This window comes from Mobula birostris, chromosome 9, assembly GCF_030028105.1.
Source record: "Mobula birostris isolate sMobBir1 chromosome 9, sMobBir1.hap1, whole genome shotgun sequence".
Taxonomy (NCBI): domain Eukaryota; kingdom Metazoa; phylum Chordata; class Chondrichthyes; order Myliobatiformes; family Myliobatidae; genus Mobula; species Mobula birostris.
In genome coordinates this window covers 104,874,216-104,894,068 of record NC_092378.1, presented here as the reverse complement: position 1 = coordinate 104,894,068, position 19,853 = coordinate 104,874,216, and the positions used below count along the sequence as shown (strand labels likewise).

At 40.8% G+C, this 19,853-nt stretch overlaps 1 protein-coding gene across 1 annotated transcript in view; it reads right to left on the bottom strand.

Annotated features, from left to right (window-relative positions):
- flii (FLII actin remodeling protein) overlaps window positions 1-19,853 on the bottom strand; it is a 61,072-nt gene that overhangs the window by 6,851 nt on the left and 34,368 nt on the right. Inside the window, exons 19-24 of the mRNA XM_072268534.1 lie at window positions 14,207-14,311; window positions 13,918-14,109; window positions 11,191-11,376; window positions 4,808-4,947; window positions 4,298-4,505; window positions 376-530 (exon numbers count right to left, since the gene is read on the bottom strand). Of these exons, the coding sequence (XP_072124635.1) occupies window positions 376-530; window positions 4,298-4,505; window positions 4,808-4,947; window positions 11,191-11,376; window positions 13,918-14,109; window positions 14,207-14,311 (986 nt within the window). The remainder of the gene's footprint in view (window positions 1-375; window positions 531-4,297; window positions 4,506-4,807; window positions 4,948-11,190; window positions 11,377-13,917; window positions 14,110-14,206; window positions 14,312-19,853) is intronic.

Genomic DNA, 19,853 nt, shown 5'->3' with positions numbered 1-19,853 from the left:
TGCAAAGTTCAGATTTCAAAGTAAATTTAAGATAAAAGTACATGTATGTCACCACATACAACCCTGAGAATCACTCACAGTAAACACAAGAAACACGCTAAAATCAATGAAAGACCACACCCAACAGGGCGGATAAATAACCAATATGCTCAAATTATGCAAATACAAGAAAGATAAAAATAATAATAAATAAATAAGAAATAAATATTGAGAACAAGAGTCCTTGAAGAAGATGGCTATCAATGAAAACCATTCTCTACAGTGACAACCGTATCCTCAAAGTAATGAGATGACCCAGGAAATTGGTGTCCATTGGCAAAAAGGGAAGAAGGAAAAAGAACAACGCACATTGAAGACAAAACTGTAAAGTCAAACCTGGAGCAGAGGGCACTACCATTGGTCCGAACATGGTAGAGGCTGGGCTGCAGTCCATTCTCTGGAGCTTTCCTTTTTCCTTTGTGAATAATGAATTTCCTTTTGAAGTGAGATAGAAACTTAAGGTTTTCCTGCTGTTGGGTCATCCGTACCACCTAACACACAAAAAAGACAAATCCTTTGTGTAAACTTTATCTAATTTTACATCCTTATTCCCATTGCCCTGTCAAATTCGTGTCACCCTGCTTTCGTAGTACCAACAAATAGCCCAGCTGGAATATTGGTCATGTTTTATTGAGATGCAACTGATGCAGCCTGTACAGGAACCTGTCCCAATGCTGTAGGGATATAAAACCTTCCTTTCTGCACCATCTCTTCAGTCGCAATCATCAAACCTCACTCCTCTTATTCACAGTAATTCACTGATAGTACTTTGAGGGGTTCTGGTTTTCAATCTCTTTCCTCCCTCCCCAAAATCCATCTGCAGGATTTTGTTCTCTTTCTACCAGTGCTGAAGATACAATAGGAATCACAATATTTGGCTACATGTACAGAGAGAATTCTGGTACTCTTTTTAAAAAAGGAGATACTAACTGAATCACTATATTGTTACAACAAAGGTTGGGCTCATTCATCTCATTGAGTCAGTGCTGGATCCTAAGTGATGCAACCCCGTCAGTCCCATTGCTCCATTCTTTCTCACGTGTCCTATAAAATACGTCTCCAGGGCGCAGGCCTGGGCAAGTTTGTATGGAAGACCAGCAGTTGCCCATGCTGCAAGTCTCCCCTCTCCACGACACCAATGTTGTCCAAGGGAAGGGCATTAGGACTCATACAGCTTGGCGCCAGTGTCCTCGCAGAGCAATGTGTGATTAAGTGCCTTGCTCAAGGACACAACACGTTCCCTCAGCTGGGGCTCGAACTCACGACCTTCAGGTCGCTAGTCCAATGCCTTAACCACTTGGCCACGTGCCCACTCAACATTGGTAACATCCTGGTAAACCCTTTCTGCATGCTCCCTGGGAACTTCACATCTGCCATATCTCAAAATGCTGTCAGTGTACTGGATAAAAATAGCTAAGAGGAATTAGTTAATTGTTGATCACTAATTAGTGATTAACAGTTCTCAAAAGTAGAACAGTCATCCTCCCCAGTAGTGATGTAACCCAAGTTACTGAGGGAATGAAGGATAGAAATGTGGAAGCTCTAATTTTCCAAAATAAAAACCTTCCATCTCAGAGATTATCCAGGAGATTATCATTTTAAAAAGAGGAGCAAAATGAACCTGGCAAATGCAGTCAATAAACCAGAAGTAACTAATTCCCACATTAGCACTCTGTTAAAGTAGCACTTCATTCACATTCACTCTGCATGACCATGTAGAGACTGCTACAGTACACTGGCCAAGGAATGCAGAACAATCAATGAACAGCAGTACTGTTAACATTTATAGGGATCAAAGGGAAACGAACACCATAGCACCAGCAGTAGCTGTTGACATTTAAATCTCAGCCGTATGACACCATGAATTCCTCAGAGCAGCAGTCTAGGCTCAAGCTTTCCACTCCCAGTTCTGTAACTAACTAGTATCACAGTGTCGTGTTTCAATCAAGATTCTTTCCATAAGCAAGCAGCTCCTACTTGTATCCAGCAAGACTCAGGCTCTGGCTGGTAGTGGTTATTACATTCAGTATTAATCACTATCTCTGACGATTAAAATACCTTCCATGAATTCAAGGCACTATCACCACAGAGCCTCCAACATCAACATCTCTGAATCATCATTTACCATACAATCAACTTGGCAAAACACAAATGCTATAGCTACTGAATCAGGTTATATACTTTAGGAAACATCACACTTGCTATCTCCTCAGATTCTCTCAACCAAAGTCCGGGCATTAGTAGGGAACAGGATGGAATACACAATGGCAAACTACTACTACAAAACTCAAGAGATTTAACAACCTCCATGCAAAATAAGCAGTTTAGCTTCACTACTTCCAGTACCAACAAGCGTATTGGAGTCATAAATCACAACAGCACAGAAACTTGCTCTTCAGCCCATCTATTCTGTGCTGAACTCTTTAAACAGCCTAGTCCCTCCATACACCTCCCATCCATGTAGCAATGCAAATTTCTCTGAAATGTTGAAATCGAACTGGCACCCATCACTTGCCCTAGCAGCTCGTTCCACACTCTCACCATGCTCTGAGTGAAGAAATTCCCCCTCATGTTCCCCTTAAACATTGCACCTTTCACCCTTAACCCATGATCTCCAATTCTAGTCTCACCCAACCTCACTGGAAAAAGACTATCCATATTCTTCATAATTTTGAATACCTCTATCAAATCTCCCCTTATGCTCCTATGCTTTAGGTCAGGGTTCACAACCTAGGGTCCACAGATCCCTTGGTTAGCGGCAAAGCTCATTGGCAGAAAAATGGTTGGGAACCCCTGCTCTGGGGAATAACATCCAAACCCATTCAACCTTTCCTTATACCTCAGGTCCTGGCAACATTCTTGTAAATTTCCCCTGCACTTTCCCAATCTTACTGACATCTTTCCTGTAGGTCAGTGACCAAAATTGGACACAATGCTCCAAATTAGGCTTAACCACCATCTTGTACAACTTCAACATAACATCCCAACTCCTGTAATCAGTACTTTTTTTTTTATGAAGGACAATGTGCTAAAAGCTCTCTTTACAAGCTTATCTACCTGTAATACCACTTTCAAGCAATTATGGATCTATATTCCCAGATCCCTCTCTTCTACCACACTCCTCAGTGCCCTACCACCGATCATGTAAATCCTACCCCGGTTTGTCCTCCCAAAGTGCATTACTTCACACTTGTCTGTATTAAATACCATCTGCTATTTTTCAGCTCATTTTCCAGCTGGTCCAGATCCCACTGCAAGCTTTGATAGTCTTCCTCACTGTCCACTACACACTAGACCTTGGTGTTATCTGCAAATTTGTTGATCCAGTTTACCACATTATCATCCAGACTGTTGATATAGATGACAAACAACAACGGACCCAGCACCGATCCCTCTGGCACACCACTAGTCACAGGCCTCCAGTCAGAGAGGCAACCATCTACTACCACTCTCTGGCAAAGGCCTTGCTAAAGTCCAAATAGACAACATCCACTGCCTTGGCTCTATCAACTTTTTTGGTAACTTCCTTGAAAAGCTCTGAGATTGGTTAGACCTTCTACGCACAAAGCCATGTTAGCTATCCCTAATCAGTCCCTGTCTATCTAACTGCTTATATATCCATTGTTATATGATAGAGTATCTTCCAATAACTTTTCCACTACTGATGTTAGGCTCTCTGGCCTACAATTCCCTGGCTTATTCTTAAAGCTTTTTTATAAACAATGAAACCATATTAATTATAATGTAGATGCATCTACAGTTCTGAGGAGTAGAACAGCCATTCTCTGCAGTCATGACATAACCCAAATTACTGGGGGAATAAAGGATGGAAGATTAGAGCTTCCACACAAAGGTGATACTGATGAGATTTCTAATTGCTAAAAAGAGAAAGACCAAGTACATGGGAGTACAATCATTGTGATGATCTCATCCATATATGACACAATCATGTACTTTTCATACTCATTGGGCAAATCCCAAAACACATCCTAGTATCACTGTGACAGCATTTCTACCACAGGATGAGTGGATATGAAGACAGCTCACTGCCACCTTTACTAACCACTTACCATGGGAATACATGTTGGCCTTGACAGTGTTTCTCAAATCCTGCATGGCATTAGCACAGTCCTAACACTGTTGCCTAAACGTCAGAATCTTTAAAGAAGGAATCCCATAATGAGTAAACACAAATTTTACATTTTACATCTTGGCCGACTGATGAAATACTTTTGTAATGTTGATACCAAGTGCTTACCTCTAGCTTGCCAGGGAAAAGGCTTTCAAATTTCTTTTGCAGGCTGAAGGTGAAAGTTAGCCATCCCATGTTGGAAGCCTCTCTGCCCTGCCAAAAGTACACCACACACTGAAAATCTTCCTCCTGCTGCTTTTCTTCATCGTCTGCATCTTCTTCCATCTTCTCTTTGTCCTTTTGTTCATCATCATACTCCACTGGAACCCAATACCTGATTCAAGCAAGTTTCAAAAAGACCACTGAGAACATACCTACTATGTGTATAATTGGCGATGTAGTGCAGTGAGGGCTTATCAGCAAGATACACAGATCTGAGAAGCTCATCATGGAATAGTTGTTTCCAAACAATTGAAAACAAGATTTGTGAAATAAGCTCAAGCAAAAAGTGAGCAAGGTACAACAGAATTCAAATGGTTCACTGCAGATAATTATGCCCTGGATTTAAACATTTGCCAGCCATTCTTTTTCGTATAAATACAAGGGTGTACCATTACAGTTACTTTAAATGCTTACCTGCAAAGAAAGACGTAACAGTCCTGTGTGTAAAAATGACCAAAATCTTCTTCAGGAAGGCGTGCAAATTTCTTTCCCTCCAAAACAAAGCCTTCCATTCCATCCAGGTCCTCATTCCACTCCTCCATCAGCTGCTCAGCCTGAAGGTTAAAACTAAAAGTCAAATGCTTGCTAATCAAGTTGAATTTCATTCTCACCAATACAGAGTTTGTAGGGTTAACACAGGATACACCATTTAATTCAAGAACTAGCAAGGTAACTTCTCGCAAAAGTTTACAGCCAGTACCAACATCTACAGTACAGAAGGCAGACCATTCAACCAATTTTGCGATTAAATTAGATCATAGTTTAAATCACACTCTTCAAAACTAATTTGAATAGATACTTTTTAATTTAACCTAACAAGATTCTATCTCAAAAAGAGATGATTTTTTCAATAGACAATCATCATTTCACCACTCCAACCTCCCCATTTATTCTTACCTCATCACTATGTAACAGGAGAGTTCTCCGGATTTCCACTAATATAGCATTGTTTCTAAGATCACCCTGTTTAGTCAAGCTCTAATATTATGTGTTAATGTTACGAAAAGGTGAGATTCAGTGCTTAAATGAGGAGTGGGTGCTTGCTTGTGAGTTTCACTTTAAGGACTTTAAAAGAAATCAGTCAATAGGTGATTGGTTAAATAATCATCAGCAGCCAAGAAAGTTGAAGCAAGCAATGCTACAGTGGGGCACTGTAGGAATGGAAAGGCTTTGGCTCAAGAGGCTGAATAAGTGACCCAGGTTCTTGAGATGAGAAAGGAACTTTAATATGGCAAGTTTCGTAGACGGTTAATTTGCATTCTATCCAATAAAACAAGGTGGCCTTTTGGAGCAAAAATAATGAGAATAAGGAATTGAGGCCTTGGTTCAAAAGGCTTTGATGAAGAAGCACAGGCAAGGGACAAGTAAGGCTTTATTTTTGCTTGTCATCCTCAGTCCGAGTCAGTGCAGGTTTTTGGTAGTTCAAGCAGTGGGATGCACCACTTGCAAGATGTAGGAAGTGTACCAAGCTGCATCACCTGATAGACCAGGTCAAGGGACTGGAACTGGAGTTGGATGTACCCAGGACCATCTGGGAGGGCGAGAACCTTGTAGATGAGATATTTACTGAGGTGGGTCACACCCAAGGTACAGGCTTGAAATGGATTAGTCAACACCAGGGAAGGTTAGAGGAGAGGCAATCAGTGTAGGGCTCTTATGAGGTCATTCCCCTCACTAACAGATATACTTCCTTGAATATTGTTTAGGGGGATATTCTTCCAGGGGCTAGCTACAGGGTTTAGGTCTGTGCACTGTGACATGATACATTTTGGAAAGTCAAAGCAAGGTAGGTGTATGAGAGATAGTGCCTTAAGGAGTGTAATGGAATGGAGGGAAAGTGGCATCACAGCGACAGGGTGGTTAAAAAAACAAAAAGGCATTTAGCATGCTGGCCTTCATCAGTCAGAGCACTTAATATAGTAGTTAGGTTTTGGGACACTATGTTGCAGTTTCTTTAAAGATGTGGATGAAGCTACACTTTTGGTCACCCTGTTATACAAAAGATGGTTAAACTGGAAAAAAGTTCACAAAAGATTTGAGGACGGTGCCAGGGCTTAGAATGCCTGAGTTTATAGGGAGAGATTAGCCAGACTAGGCCTTTGGAACATAGGAAAATAAAGACAACTGCATAGAAATGTTTAAAATTGAGGCATAAATAAGGTGAAGGTAGAAGTCTTTTCCCCAGGGTAGGGAACCCAAATCCAGGGAGTATTGAACTCTGGTGAAAGGGAAAGAAGACCACAAGACACAAATAAAATTAGGCCACTCAGCACATCAAGTCTACTCCACCATTCCATCATGGCTGATTTATTATCCCTCTCAACCCCATCCTCTGTAACCTCTGATGCCCAGAATAATCGAGAAAACGCCAACCTCTGCTTTAAATATACTCAGCGACAGCCTCTACAGCCTTCTGTGGCAATGAAATTCGCAGATTCACCATCTTCTGGCTAAAAAAATACCTTCTCATCTGTTCTTAAATGGACATCCCTCCATTCTGAGGCTGTGCCCTCAAGTCCTGGACTCACCCACTCTAGGAAACATCCTCTCCACATCCAATCTATTTAGGCCTTTCAATATTCAATAGGTTTGAATGAGATTCCCCACCCCCCATTCTTCTAAGCAAGTACAGGTTCAGAACCATCAAATACTCCTCATTCTCATGAACCTCCTCTGGACCCTCTCCAATGTCAGCATTTCTTTTCTCAGACAAGGGGCCCAAAACTGCTCCAAATACTCCAAGTGTAGAATGACCAACTCTTTATAAAGCCTTAGCATCACTTCCTTGCTCTTATATGCTAGGCCTCTCAAAATTCCAACATTGCATTTGTCTTTCTTACAACCGACTCATACTACAACTTAACCTTTAGAGAATCCTGCACAAGGACACCCAAGTCCCTTTGCACCTCTGATTTTTGAATTTTTGTCCCATTTAGAAAATAGTCTGCACCTTTATTCCCTTTACCAAAGTGCATGACTACACTTCCCTACACTACATTCCATCGCCCACATTCTTGCCTATTATCTCAATCTGTTTAAGCCTTTCTGCAAAGATCCTGTTTCCTCAACACTATCTGCCCCTCCACACATCTTTGTATCATCCATAAACTTGGACACAAAGCCATAAATGTCAACACCTGAATCATTGACATATAATGTGAAAAGAAGCAGTCCCAATGCAGAACACCACCAGTTACCATTAGCCAACCGGATTAGGCCCCCTTTATTCCAGCTCTTTGCCCCCTGCCAATCTTCTATCCATGCTAGTACCTCTCCTGTAATATCATGGACTCTGATCTTGTTAACCAGCCTTGTGTGCGGCACCTTGTCAAAGGGCTTCTGAAAATCCAAGTAAAGAAGCACTGACTCCCCTTTGTCTATCCTGCCCGTTTTTCCTCAAAGAATTCCACCAGATTTGTCAGGCAAGATTTCCCCTTAAGGAAACTATGCTGACTTTGGCCTATTTTATCTTGTGCTTCCAAGAACCCCAAAACCTCATCCTTAATAATGGACTATAACATCTTCGTAAACACTGAAGCCAGGATAATTGGCCTATAATTTTCTTTCTTCTGCCTCCCTACTTTCTTACAGAGTGGAGTGGCATTTGCAATTTTACAGTTCTCTGGAACCATTCCAGAATCTAGTGATCATTACTAATACCTCCACAATCTCTTCAGCTACCTCTTTCAGAACCCTGAGGTGTAGTCCATCTGGTCCAGGTGACTTATCTACCTTCAGACCTTTCAACTTCCCAAGCACCTTCACCTTAGTAATAGCAACTACATTAAGCTTCTGCCCCTGACACTCGAATTCCTGGCATACTGCTAGTGTTTTCCACAATGAAGAGTGGTGCAACATATTTATTAAGTTCGTCCGCCATTTCTTCATTTCCCAGCGCCCCCCCCCAAATACTCCCTCTCCAGCAGTCCAGTACGCACTCTTGCTTCTCTTTTACTTGATATATATCTGAAAAAACTTTTGGCATCTTCTTTAATATTATTGGCTAGCTTACCTTCACATTTCATCATTTCTCTCCTTATGGTTTTTTTTTTTAAGATGCTCTAACTTCCTACTAATTTTTGCTCTATTATATGCTCTTTTTTGTTTCTATGCTGTCTTTGACTTCCTTGTCAGCTACGGTTGACTCATCCACCCTTCAGAATACTACTTCTTTGTGATGTACCTCTCTTGGGCATTTTGAATTGCTCCCAGAAGCTCCAGCCATTGCTGTTCTGCCATAAATCCTGCTAGTGTTCCCTTCCAATTAACTTAGACCAGCTCCCCTCTCATGCCTCTGTAATTCCCTTTTCACCCACGAATTCTGATAGATCTAACTTTATCTTCTCTTGCTCTTTCTCAAACTGCAGAGTGAATTCTATCAAATTATGATTACTGTATAATGAGGGTTCATTTACCTTAAGCTCCCTAATCAAATTGGTTAATTACACAGCAAATGGACAACTGTTTCATGCAAAGAGTGATGAACATATGGAAATGAGCTGGCAGAAATAGTTGAGGCAAGTAATATTTGAGAAGTACTGAATAGGTACATGGAGGCGTGGGCCTTAGAACCATATAGGCCAAATACAGCAAACTAGGACTAGATGGGTGTACGCCAGATTGGTATGGACTCATTGTGCTGAAGAGTCAGTATCTGTGCTGTATTGCTCTGAATCTATTAGAGCTCTCCCATCAGTCAACAATACCTCTATCAACCCTATCAACTACTTAGCACTTTAAGCATCTCAGTAAGGCCTTCCCTTAAACTTCCAGATTAAAGAAAATAAAAATTGGGTCCATAAGAACATACAAAATTGAACCAATAGACATCCATACAGTCTCATATCTGTTCCACATTCAAATAACTGCTGATCATACCAGGATCCACTTTCCTGTCTTGTCCAACTTCACACAGTATTGTAATTCTACCTCCACCCCCACCCAATATACTCAAATATTTACATATACATATAATTGGAAGAAAAAAAGTTTGTGAACCCTTTGCAGTTACCTGGTTTTTTGCATTACTCATAAAATGTGGTCTGATTTTCATCTAAGTCACAATAATAAACAAACACAATCTACCTAAAGTAATAACACACAAGCAATTATACTTCTCGCCAATACTGAGTATACCATTAAACAATCAGTCCAGATTCAAAAAAGTATGTAAATCTCTGGGGTAATGCCTTATGCAAAAGCTATTTGGAGCCAGGTGTTCCAATCAATGAGATGAGATTGGAAGTGTGGATTATAGAGGTGCCCTGCACTACAAAAAAACACACAAAGTCAGGTTACTGACAGAGCCTGCTCTTCTCCAGAAAGATCTGTTTATGTGCACTATGCCTTGATCAAAACAACTTCCAGAGATCCGTAGCAGAATTGTAGAGGTGCATGAAGCTGGAAAAGGCTACAAAAGTATTTTCAGAAACCTGAGTGCTCATCAGTCCACAGTAAGAGAAATTGCCTCCAAGTGGAGGAAACTCAGTACTGTTACTACTTTCCCTAGGAGTGGGCATTCTGCAAATATCACACCAAGCGCACAACAGGCAATGCTGAAGGGTGTAAAAAAAAGAACCCAAGGGTAACAGCAAAAGACCTGCAGAGATCTCTAGAATTTGCTAAATTTTCTGTTCATGTGTCCACTACAAGAAAAACACTGAACAAGAATAATGTTCATGGAAGGACACCACAGAGGAAACCACTGCTCTCCAAAAAAAAAAATTGTTGCGTGCCTCAAGTTTGCCGAAGACCACCTAGATGTCCCACAACACTTCTGGGACAATGTTCTGTAGACAGATGAGACAAAAGTTATAATTTGGCAGAAATGCACACCGTTATGTTTGGAAGAAAAAGGACACTGCACACCAACACCAAAACCTCATCCCAATTGTGAAGCATGGTGGAAGAAGCACCATGGTTTGGGGCTGCCTTGCTGCATCAGGGCCTGTACAGCTTGCAATCATTGAAGGAAAAATGAATTCAAAATTGTATCAAGATATTTCACAGGAGAACGTCAGAGTAGTGGTCCATCACCTGACGCTTAATAGAATTTGGATGATGCAACAAGACAATGATCCAAAACACAAGAGTAAATCAACAGAATGGTTTAAAAAGAAGAACATTTGTGTTTGTAATCTCCGTCAGAGTCCAGACCTTAACCCAATTGAGATGCTGTGGCATGAACAGAAGAAAGCTATTCATGCAAGGCAGCCCAGAAAAATTGATGAATTGAAATAGTTCTGTATGCAAGAATTGTCTAAAAGTCCTCCCCGCTGTTGTGCAAGTCTGATCAGCAGCTACAGGAAATGTTTGGTGGAGGTTATTACTGCTAAAGGAGGTTCTACCAATTATTAAATACAAGGGTTTGCATACTGTTTCCAGCCTGGACTGTGAATGATTAAACAATGTGTTCAATAAAGACATGAAAAGTACAATTGTTTGTGTGTTATTAATTCAGGCAGATTGTGTTTGTCTATTATTGTGACTTAATTAACAAACAGACCACATTTTATGAGTAATTAATGCAGAAAACCCATTGCAAAGGATTCAAACTTTCTCTTGCAACTGTACTTCTCTCCAAGGCTGGTTTGAGAGCAGACTGTAAATCTTTCAAATAATGAAAATTTCCCCACATCTCAGTTCCAAAGGCCCAATCTTTATCCTAAGACTATGACCACCCACTTCCCAAAATCATCTTCAGAGAGGTTTATAAAATTCCTTTCCTTACGACTATTTGTTCAAACTTGTTTATGGACCCAAATTCAACAACAGTTCTGCTTTGGCACAATTAATACCTCCACGAGTGGCATCGCTGGCTGTCGAGGCAAAAACAGGGCAGTCAGATCAGCCTTTATTTGGTCTTTCTGCTCGGCATCCTTCTTCACTTTATCTGCAAGTCCCTTCTTCAACACAGTCTCTGCATTTCTTGTGTAATCCACCTTCAGAACGTCATCCCAGTTACGGAATTTAGATTTAAACACCTGGTTACAAAGAGAGTCGTATTTGTTATTGAACAACCATGATTACTACTCCATCAAAAGATATTCTGGGATGCCAAATATCACAAACTGTTAAAGTCAGGGTTGAGTCTGGATGACTAGGTCAGAAGAGAAGGTGCAGTTCCTTCAGCTTATGTCGTGCTTTCTTGGAATTGGAGAGATGGCCACAGATGGAAAGATCCAATGGGAGTGAGACAAAATTAAAATCATTAATTTCATCTCCTCCAATAACAAAGAAAAGTATCATTGGAAATTAGTGAAGATGGAAGAGTGTATTAGAACATCACAGAGGGAACAGTTATTTTAGACTGTAGTAAAGTAATCCAGTTGTGGGATCATATGCATGGTATGTAAAATTGTGGAGGATAATAATCTGTTGTATCTGAGAGGGAAAGAAGAGAGGGATTCTATCCTGATTTGTGTTTGGAGAAGAGTGGGAAATGGAATGGACATGGTTGTCAACTAAGGAAAGAAATCACTAGATAAGGAAAAAAAAGTGTACTGGGAGCACTTGCTCTTAAAAGTAGAAAAGAAAAAGAAATATAACAAAGGTGGATGAACTGTGAAAATGGAATAATGTTGCAGGAAGCAGGGTGAAAGAAACATTAGGCAAGGTAGCCAGAAGAGTAATTGGCTCACTCGGCATCGATCAAAATGGAGACCGAGAAGGAAGGGAGGTGTCAGAGAAGAGTCGTGATGGTGACAGCATGGTGAAATTTGGCCACAGAGGTGACTAAAATGCATCAATAGAAGCATAGAGACCAAAGTAGGATACAAATACAGCATGCATATATACAGTATTTCCACTTAAACAGGGACATGAGCCTAAACATATTCCAAAGTAACATCTTTTATTTGGAGGAAGAAAGTACTATCAAAGGAGAAGTTGTTCAATGCAAGATTATAGAGATGAGGCAGAAGAGACTATGACCCTGGTAGACTTGAGGTTGGAGGGTGCAGAGGGGAGTTCTCTAGACGCAAGCTTCCTGACCTGGGGTCCACAGACTCCTTGCATAATGGTATCGGTCCATGGCACAAGAAAGGTTGGAAACTCCTGCTCTAGAAGAAATGAGTCAGTGACTATCTGAGAAAGAAGAGACTGGTGTTCAGTATTGTCAGACATAACCCAGGCAGCTAGCATCCAGTCTCCGAGGTAGAGGGAAAAATCAAATGAATTGGAGATGCTGGAAGTTTGAAAGAAAAACACTTAGGAGTCAGGAAGCATCTATGGAAAGCAGAACAGTTAACCTGACAAATGGATTCCATCTAAGTACCAAAAATCTCCTGTCACTATAATACAGTAAATGTTACTGATATGAAAAAAGGAGTAACTCAAGGAAAAAGGAAATTATTAATTGTCCAATTAGTAAAATTTCAAAACCCCTCTTTATAAACCTAAACAACAGTCCTACATGGAAACTTCTAGCCCTCTTGCCACTGCAATTCATACTGATCCCCATTGTCATTCCTGAATTCTGACTGCATTAATCAGGCAGATGGAGTTCAACCCAGATAAGCGTGAAGTGGTTCATTTTGGTAGGTCAAATATGATGACAGAATACAGTATTAATGGTAAGACTCTTGGCAGTGTGGAGGATCAGATGGATCTTGGGGTCTGAGTCCATAGGACGCTCAAAGCAACTGCGCAGGTTGACTCTGTGGTTAAGAAGGCATACGGTGTATTGGCCTTCATCAATCGCAGAATTGAATTTAGGAGCTGAGAGGTAATGTTGCAGCTATATAGGACCCTGGTCAGACCCCACTTGAAGTACTGTTCTGGTCGCCTCACTACAGGAAAGATATGGAAACCATAGAAAGGTTGCATAGGAGATTTACAAGGATGTTGCCTGGATTGGAGAGCATGCCTTATGAGAACAGGTTGAGTGAACTCGGCCTTTTCTCCTCGGAGTGACAGAGGATGAGAGGTGATCTGATAGAGGTGTACAAGATGATGAGAGGCATTGATCGTGTGGATAGTCAGAGGTTTTTTCCCCAGGGCTGAAATGGCTACCACAAGAGGGCATAGGTTTAAGGTGCTCAGGAGAACGTACAGAGGAGATGTCAGGGGTAAGTTGTTGTTTTTTTTTAAAACGCAGGGACTGCTGAGTGCGTGAAATGGGCTGCCAGCAGCAGTGGTGGAGGCGGATGTGATAGGGTCTTTTAAGAGACTTTCAGATAGGTACATGGAGCTTAGAAAAATAGAGGGCTATGGGTAACCCTAGGTAATTTCTAAGGTTGGGACATGTTCGGCACAACTTTGTTTTCTTTCTTTTCTAAATTAATGATTTATTGCACTCCCCATTCCCATGACTAAATCACTTCAGTGGAATCAAGGTTCACCACATTAACCTTCACCTAGCTCAGTCCTCAGAATAATTTATTTCTTACCACTGGAGTCTTCTTTCACTGCCTCCATAATCTACAAACTACTAAAACAAAAACTCAACACTGAGATGTACTGACCCCCCCCCCCCCATTGCTTGACTATATATTACCAATACAACCCAAGCCATATTTTCCTACCTGACATTCTGTTCCCTCCAAGTTTCGGATAACAATAGCATGTTTGGGTCGATGTAACATGCAGCACAGTTCCTGTCCCAGCTTCAAGGCTGCAGCTCTGACCAATCGCGGAGACTTGCGTCCAATCCAGATGAAGACATCTGACCAACAATCCAGAATATAGACAGATTTTGTATCTAAAAGACTCTGGAGCTGAAATGAGAGTGAAAGCTCAAAGTCTTTCATGGGCAACTGAAAGGAAAGCTACAAAGATGACTTTAAAGTTTATACAAGGGAAGAACCACTATACCAGTCTCATTTCGGGCAACAGGTCAACCTTTGGCCTCACTTTATGCTCTACAGAGAGTTTGTAATGAATCTGAGGAAGCTCCAAATATCCAAGGCCTAATCCAACCTAAGGAACAAAAAGCAATAACATTTTATTTTAAAACCTGTACTTGGATGGAAAAGGGAGAGGGAAGGTTCAAACGTGGGGGAAATACAGAGTTGCAATATGGGTGATGAAAAGCAGAATGACAGGAGGAGACTGAGTATAATACAGAGCAAATATAGACAAAAGTAGGGAAAATTGGACGCAAAGTGAAGACTAAGTTCCCATCTGAATGCACAAAGCATTCACAACATCACTGGTGAATCAGAAATGAAAACGAGAAAAAGATACGGTTAATCCAGCAGGGGGGACTGAATACTTCAGGGTACATGACTTTTCAGAAAATAGGTGCTTGCAATGTGAAATAAAAGCAGTAAATACTGGAAATATTCAGCCGGTCCGATCAGTTTGGGTGGAGCTATAGAATAAGATATAGCAAGTTATAAGTAGTAGTATTCAAATTGCAGCTACAATTTGAAAAGACCAACATAAAAGCAGTGGGGACAGGTAATGAAAGGCATTACAATAATTAAGACTAAAATCAGTTTATGAAAATCAAATCAGCAAATCTGCTTTTAAGATTGTAGAATCCATTTGTAAAGATTTCTGGAACAGGTCATAGTGGAATCTCCCAAAGAACTTGTTTTAAGATAGAAGATTAATACACAGAAAGTAAATAATCTTCTGTGGAAGACTGATAATATGACTGAAAATTTAGTTTGGGTATGACAGGATTGTGATCTAAATATGGAGATTTAAACTTAAATGTACACACTTACATGAGTACAAAGTACGAGTTTTAAACAACTGAAGCTGAGGGGGACCAATATCCTTATTCACTACAGCTTTACTACAGCTGTTCAGAAGGGTTTAAACTAATTTGGCACTGTGGTGGGAACTGGAGTGATAGTGCTGAGGTTCAGGTTGTTGGTTTATAAAAACAGAGGCAGTGTGGGGTGAGAATGCTAACAAGTAGAGGCTGATGCTAGGGCAAAATTGCAGTCATCTAGATGAGATGCAATGTAAAAGATGGACAGAATTGAAAAGGATGAATACAGGACTGAAGGTGTTGTATTTGAGTGCACGCAGTATGGAATAAGATAGATGAACTTGAAGCACAATTACAGATTGACATGTATGACAATGTGGGCATCACTGAATCGAGGCTGAAAGAAGATTACAGCTGGGAGCTGAACATCCAGGGATATACAGTGTATTGAAGAAAAACAGGCAGGTAGGCAGAGGGGGCGGCGTGGCTCTGTTGGTTAAAAAAATATGAAATCAAGTCATTAGAAAGAGGTGACATAGGATTGGAAGGTATTAAATTGTTGTGGGTAGAGCTAAGGAACTGCAAGGGTAAAAAGACCCTGATGGATGTTATATTCAGATCGCCAAACAAGACGTGGTCTACAAATTACAACGGGAGTTAGAAAATACATACCAAAAGCACAGTGTTGCAATAGTCACAGAGGATTTCAGCATGCAGGTAGAATGGGAAAATCAGGTTGGTGCTGGATCTCAAGAGGGCGAATTTCTAGAATTTCTAGAATGCCCATGAGATGGCTTTTTAAAGCAGCTCGTGGTTGAGCCCTCCAGGGGATCAGCTATTCTGGATTGAGTGTTGTGCAATGAACTGGAATTGATTAAAGACCTTAAGGTAAAGGAGCCCTTAGGGGAATGAGTGATCCTAATATGATCAAACTCACTCTGCAATTTGACGAGGAGAAACTGAAGTTAGATGTATCAGTATTACAGTGGAGTAAAGGGAATTACAGAGGCATGAGAGAGGACTTGGCCATAATTGATTGAAAAGGAACACTAGCAGAGCACACAGGACGATAGCAGAGCAGCAAAGCCCGGAATTTCTGGGAGCAGTTCAGAAGGCACGGGATATATACATCCCAAAGAGGAAGTAGTATTCTAAAGGCAGGATAACACAATAGTGTCTGACACAGGAAGTCAAAGCCAACATAAAAGCCAAAGAGAGGTCATATAATAGAGCAGAAATTAGTGGGAAGTTAGAGGATTGGGAAGCTTTCAAATACCAACAGAAGACAATTTAAAAAGTCATCAAGAAGGAAAAGATGGAATACAAAGTTAAGCTAGCCAATAATATTAAAGAGGATACCAAATGTTTCTTCAGATATGCAAATTGTAAAAGAGAGGCAAGATTTGATACCGGACCGCTGGAAAGTGATTTTGGAGGTAGTACTGGGGGAAGTGCCAGAAGAACTGACCAAGTATTTTGCATCAGTCTTCACTGTGGAAGATACTAGCAGTATGCAAGTTCAAGAGCATCAGGGAGCAGAAATGCATGAAGTTGCCATTACTAGGGAGAAGGTTATTGAGAAACTGAAAGGTCTAAAGGTAGATAAGTCACCTGGACCAGATGACGTACACCCCAGATTTCTGAAAGAGGTGGCTGAAGAGATTGTGGAGGCAATAATAATGATCTTTCAAGAATCAACTAACTCTGACATGGTTCCGGAGGAATGGAAAATTGCACTCTTCAAGAAGGGAGAGTGGCAGAAGAAAGGAAATTATAGTCTGACCTAGTCTGTTAGTCTGACCTCAGTGGTTGGGAAGATGTTGGAGCTTACTGTTAAGGATGTGGTTTCAGGGTACTTGGAGGAACATGATAAAATAGGCCGTAATCAGCATGGTTTCCTTAAGGGAAAATATGTTGCCTGAGAAATCTGTTGGAATTCTTTAATGAAATAACAAGCAGGATAGACAAAGGAGAATCAGTTGATGTTGTGTACTTAGATTTTCAGAAGGCCTTTGGCAAAGTGCCACACAAGGTTGCTTAACAATTTAAGAGCCCATGGTACTACAGGAAAGATACTTGTATGGATAGAATTGATTGGCATTAGGCAAAAGAGTGGAAATAAAGGGAGCCTTTTCTGGCTTGCTGCTGGTGACTTTTAGTGTTCCACAGAGGTCTGTGTTGGGGCTGATTCTTTTTACGTTATATGTCAGTGGATTGGATAATGGAATTGATGGCTTTGTGGCCACGTTAGAGGACAGTACAAAGTTAGGTGGAGGGGCAGGTAGTTTTGAGGAAGTAGAGAAGCTACAGAAGGACTTAGACAGAATGGGCAAATAAGTGGCAGATGGAACACAGTGTTGGGAAGTGTATGGTCATGCACTTTGGTACAAGAAATAAAAGCAGAGACTATGTTCTAAATGGAGAGAAAATTCAAAAATTTGAGGTGCAAAGGGACTTGGGACTGCTAAAGGTTAATTTGCAGGCTGAGTCCGGGGTAAGGAAGGCAAATTTGACATTAGCATTCATTTTGAGATGACTAGAATACAAAAGGAAGGATGTAATGTTGAGGCTTCATAAATCACTTGGGGTATTGTGAGCAATTTTAGGCCCCTTATCTAAGGAAGATGTGCTGTCATTGGTGGGGGTCCAAGGGGTCTACAAAAATGATTCCGGGATTGAAAGGCTTGTTATATGAGGAATGTTTGATAGCTCTAGGCCTGTACTCACTGGGATTCAGAAAAATGAGAGGTGACCTCATTGAAACCTATCAAATGTTGAAAGGCCTAGATAGAGTAGATGTGGAGTAGGTGTGGAGAAGATGTTTTCTATCGTGAGGGGAGTCTAAAATCAGAGGACATGGCCTCAGAGTAGACAGGTGGCCTTTTAGAACGGAGATGAGGATGAATTTCCTCATGAAATGAGTGGTGAATCTGAGGAATTTGTGGCCACAGGCGGTATGGAGGCAAAGTTATTGGGTATATTTAGGGAACACACATAAAAGTTACTGGTGAACGCAGCAGGCCAGGCACCATCTCTAGGAAGAGTCGACGAAGGGTCTCGGCCTGAAACGTCGACTGCACCTCTTCCTAGAGATGCTGCCTGGCCTGCTGCGTTCACCAGCAATTTTTATGTGTGTTGCTTGAATTTCCAGCATCTGCAGAATTCCTGTTGTTTGGGTATATTTAGGGCACAGGTTGGTATATTCTTGATTAATCAGGGTCTAAAAGGAATACAGGGAGAAAGGAGGAGATTGGGACTGAGAGGGAAAATGAATCAGCTACGATGAAATGGTGGAGCAGACTTAATGGGCCAAATGGCCTAATTCAGACCCATAGCTCATTGGTGGTCTATAGGCAGAATCTTCATGTTAAAGACACATTCTTAAAACTAAATCTGAATGACTTTACAAAATAAATTACAAACAATTTTGTCACTGTCAAAAAAAGTCATCTTTAAACTAGATCTCTGGACAATTTTTTTTTATATAAACAGCCACAGCCCTGAACATAATATTTTTCTAATGGAAATCTAGAACAGTAGGTGCTGGAAATTTGAAATAAAAACAGAAAATGCTAGAAATACTCAGCAGGTCTGAAGTGGGGAAGTGTCCTGGCCCTGAAATGTTAGCAGTTAGTGTTTCTGCATTTGCTGCCAAAACCTGCTGAACCTGCTCAAAGCTGAGTGAGCAACTACATCATCTAGTTTCCAACGAAGTTACAAAAGGCTGGAAAGCTTCACTCTGAGCCCAGCTGCTGGTTTTTGTATTCAAAAAGAGATGAAAGAGTAGAGCAAACGCCTGGAAAGAAAAGGGTTAGGGTTAGCTGATTATTATCAGATTAATAGCAATGGACCATTCTGGACAGTCCAAGATTCTGGGCTAGGACATGATAGATTTGTTACCAATATTCATTGTCAGGAGCAAACAGATCAAAAATGGACACCTAGGGTGAAAACAAATACAGCCAGCTCAAGCACAGGAAGGAAGTGCATGTACTGTATTCTGTTACAACATTGAACTTACTGCATAGAAGCAACTTAGCAACCAAGGGTAAAGCAGCATGGGAGAAAGCATATAACATGCACCATGCTGTAAACTAAATTAATGCCAAATCACATAGCCAGCTTCTACATGACCCCACAGAAAGGATTAGCAGACATTAGCCGCTGTCTTATCCCAATCCTGGTTATGCATCACAACAATTAGCAGCAGCCTGATTAGTAAAATAAATTCTAATAATTAACTTAAACATGAACACAAACAGGCACAAAAAAAAACAAACAAGTAGGAGCATGATTTGCACAATACAGTGACACAAAGGAGTTTGCAAACAATAATTACCCCTAAGCACTTGTTTTAGAGATACTTAATAGCTCAACAGGATGGGTTGATTGTCTTCCTGTGTCTCACAATTCTACAAGCTGATTATTACAGTTGTCAAAAAGCCTCCCGCAAGACTGAGCATCTGTGCCCAAGGAAGAGGAAATGCTACAGCACCAGGATGCAGATGCAAGTCCAACAGATCCCAACTTCAGTGTTGTTGTAGCCAGCTAAAATAATTGTGCCACATTTAGGACAGAAAAGAAGTCCTGACCAGTCTCATGTGACCCCTAGTGGCACTGCATTTATTGAGAGAGTAAACCAGGTGGGGAATTGAGGCGAGGAGAAAGAGAAATGTTACTACTTTCAATACGCCATTCCAAAAGGCTCAATTCTCAGAATAAAGATAGTATGCACATAATACATGCATTATACTAAAAGAGCAGAACCAAGAAAGGTTAAAAAAAAAAGCTTTTCAG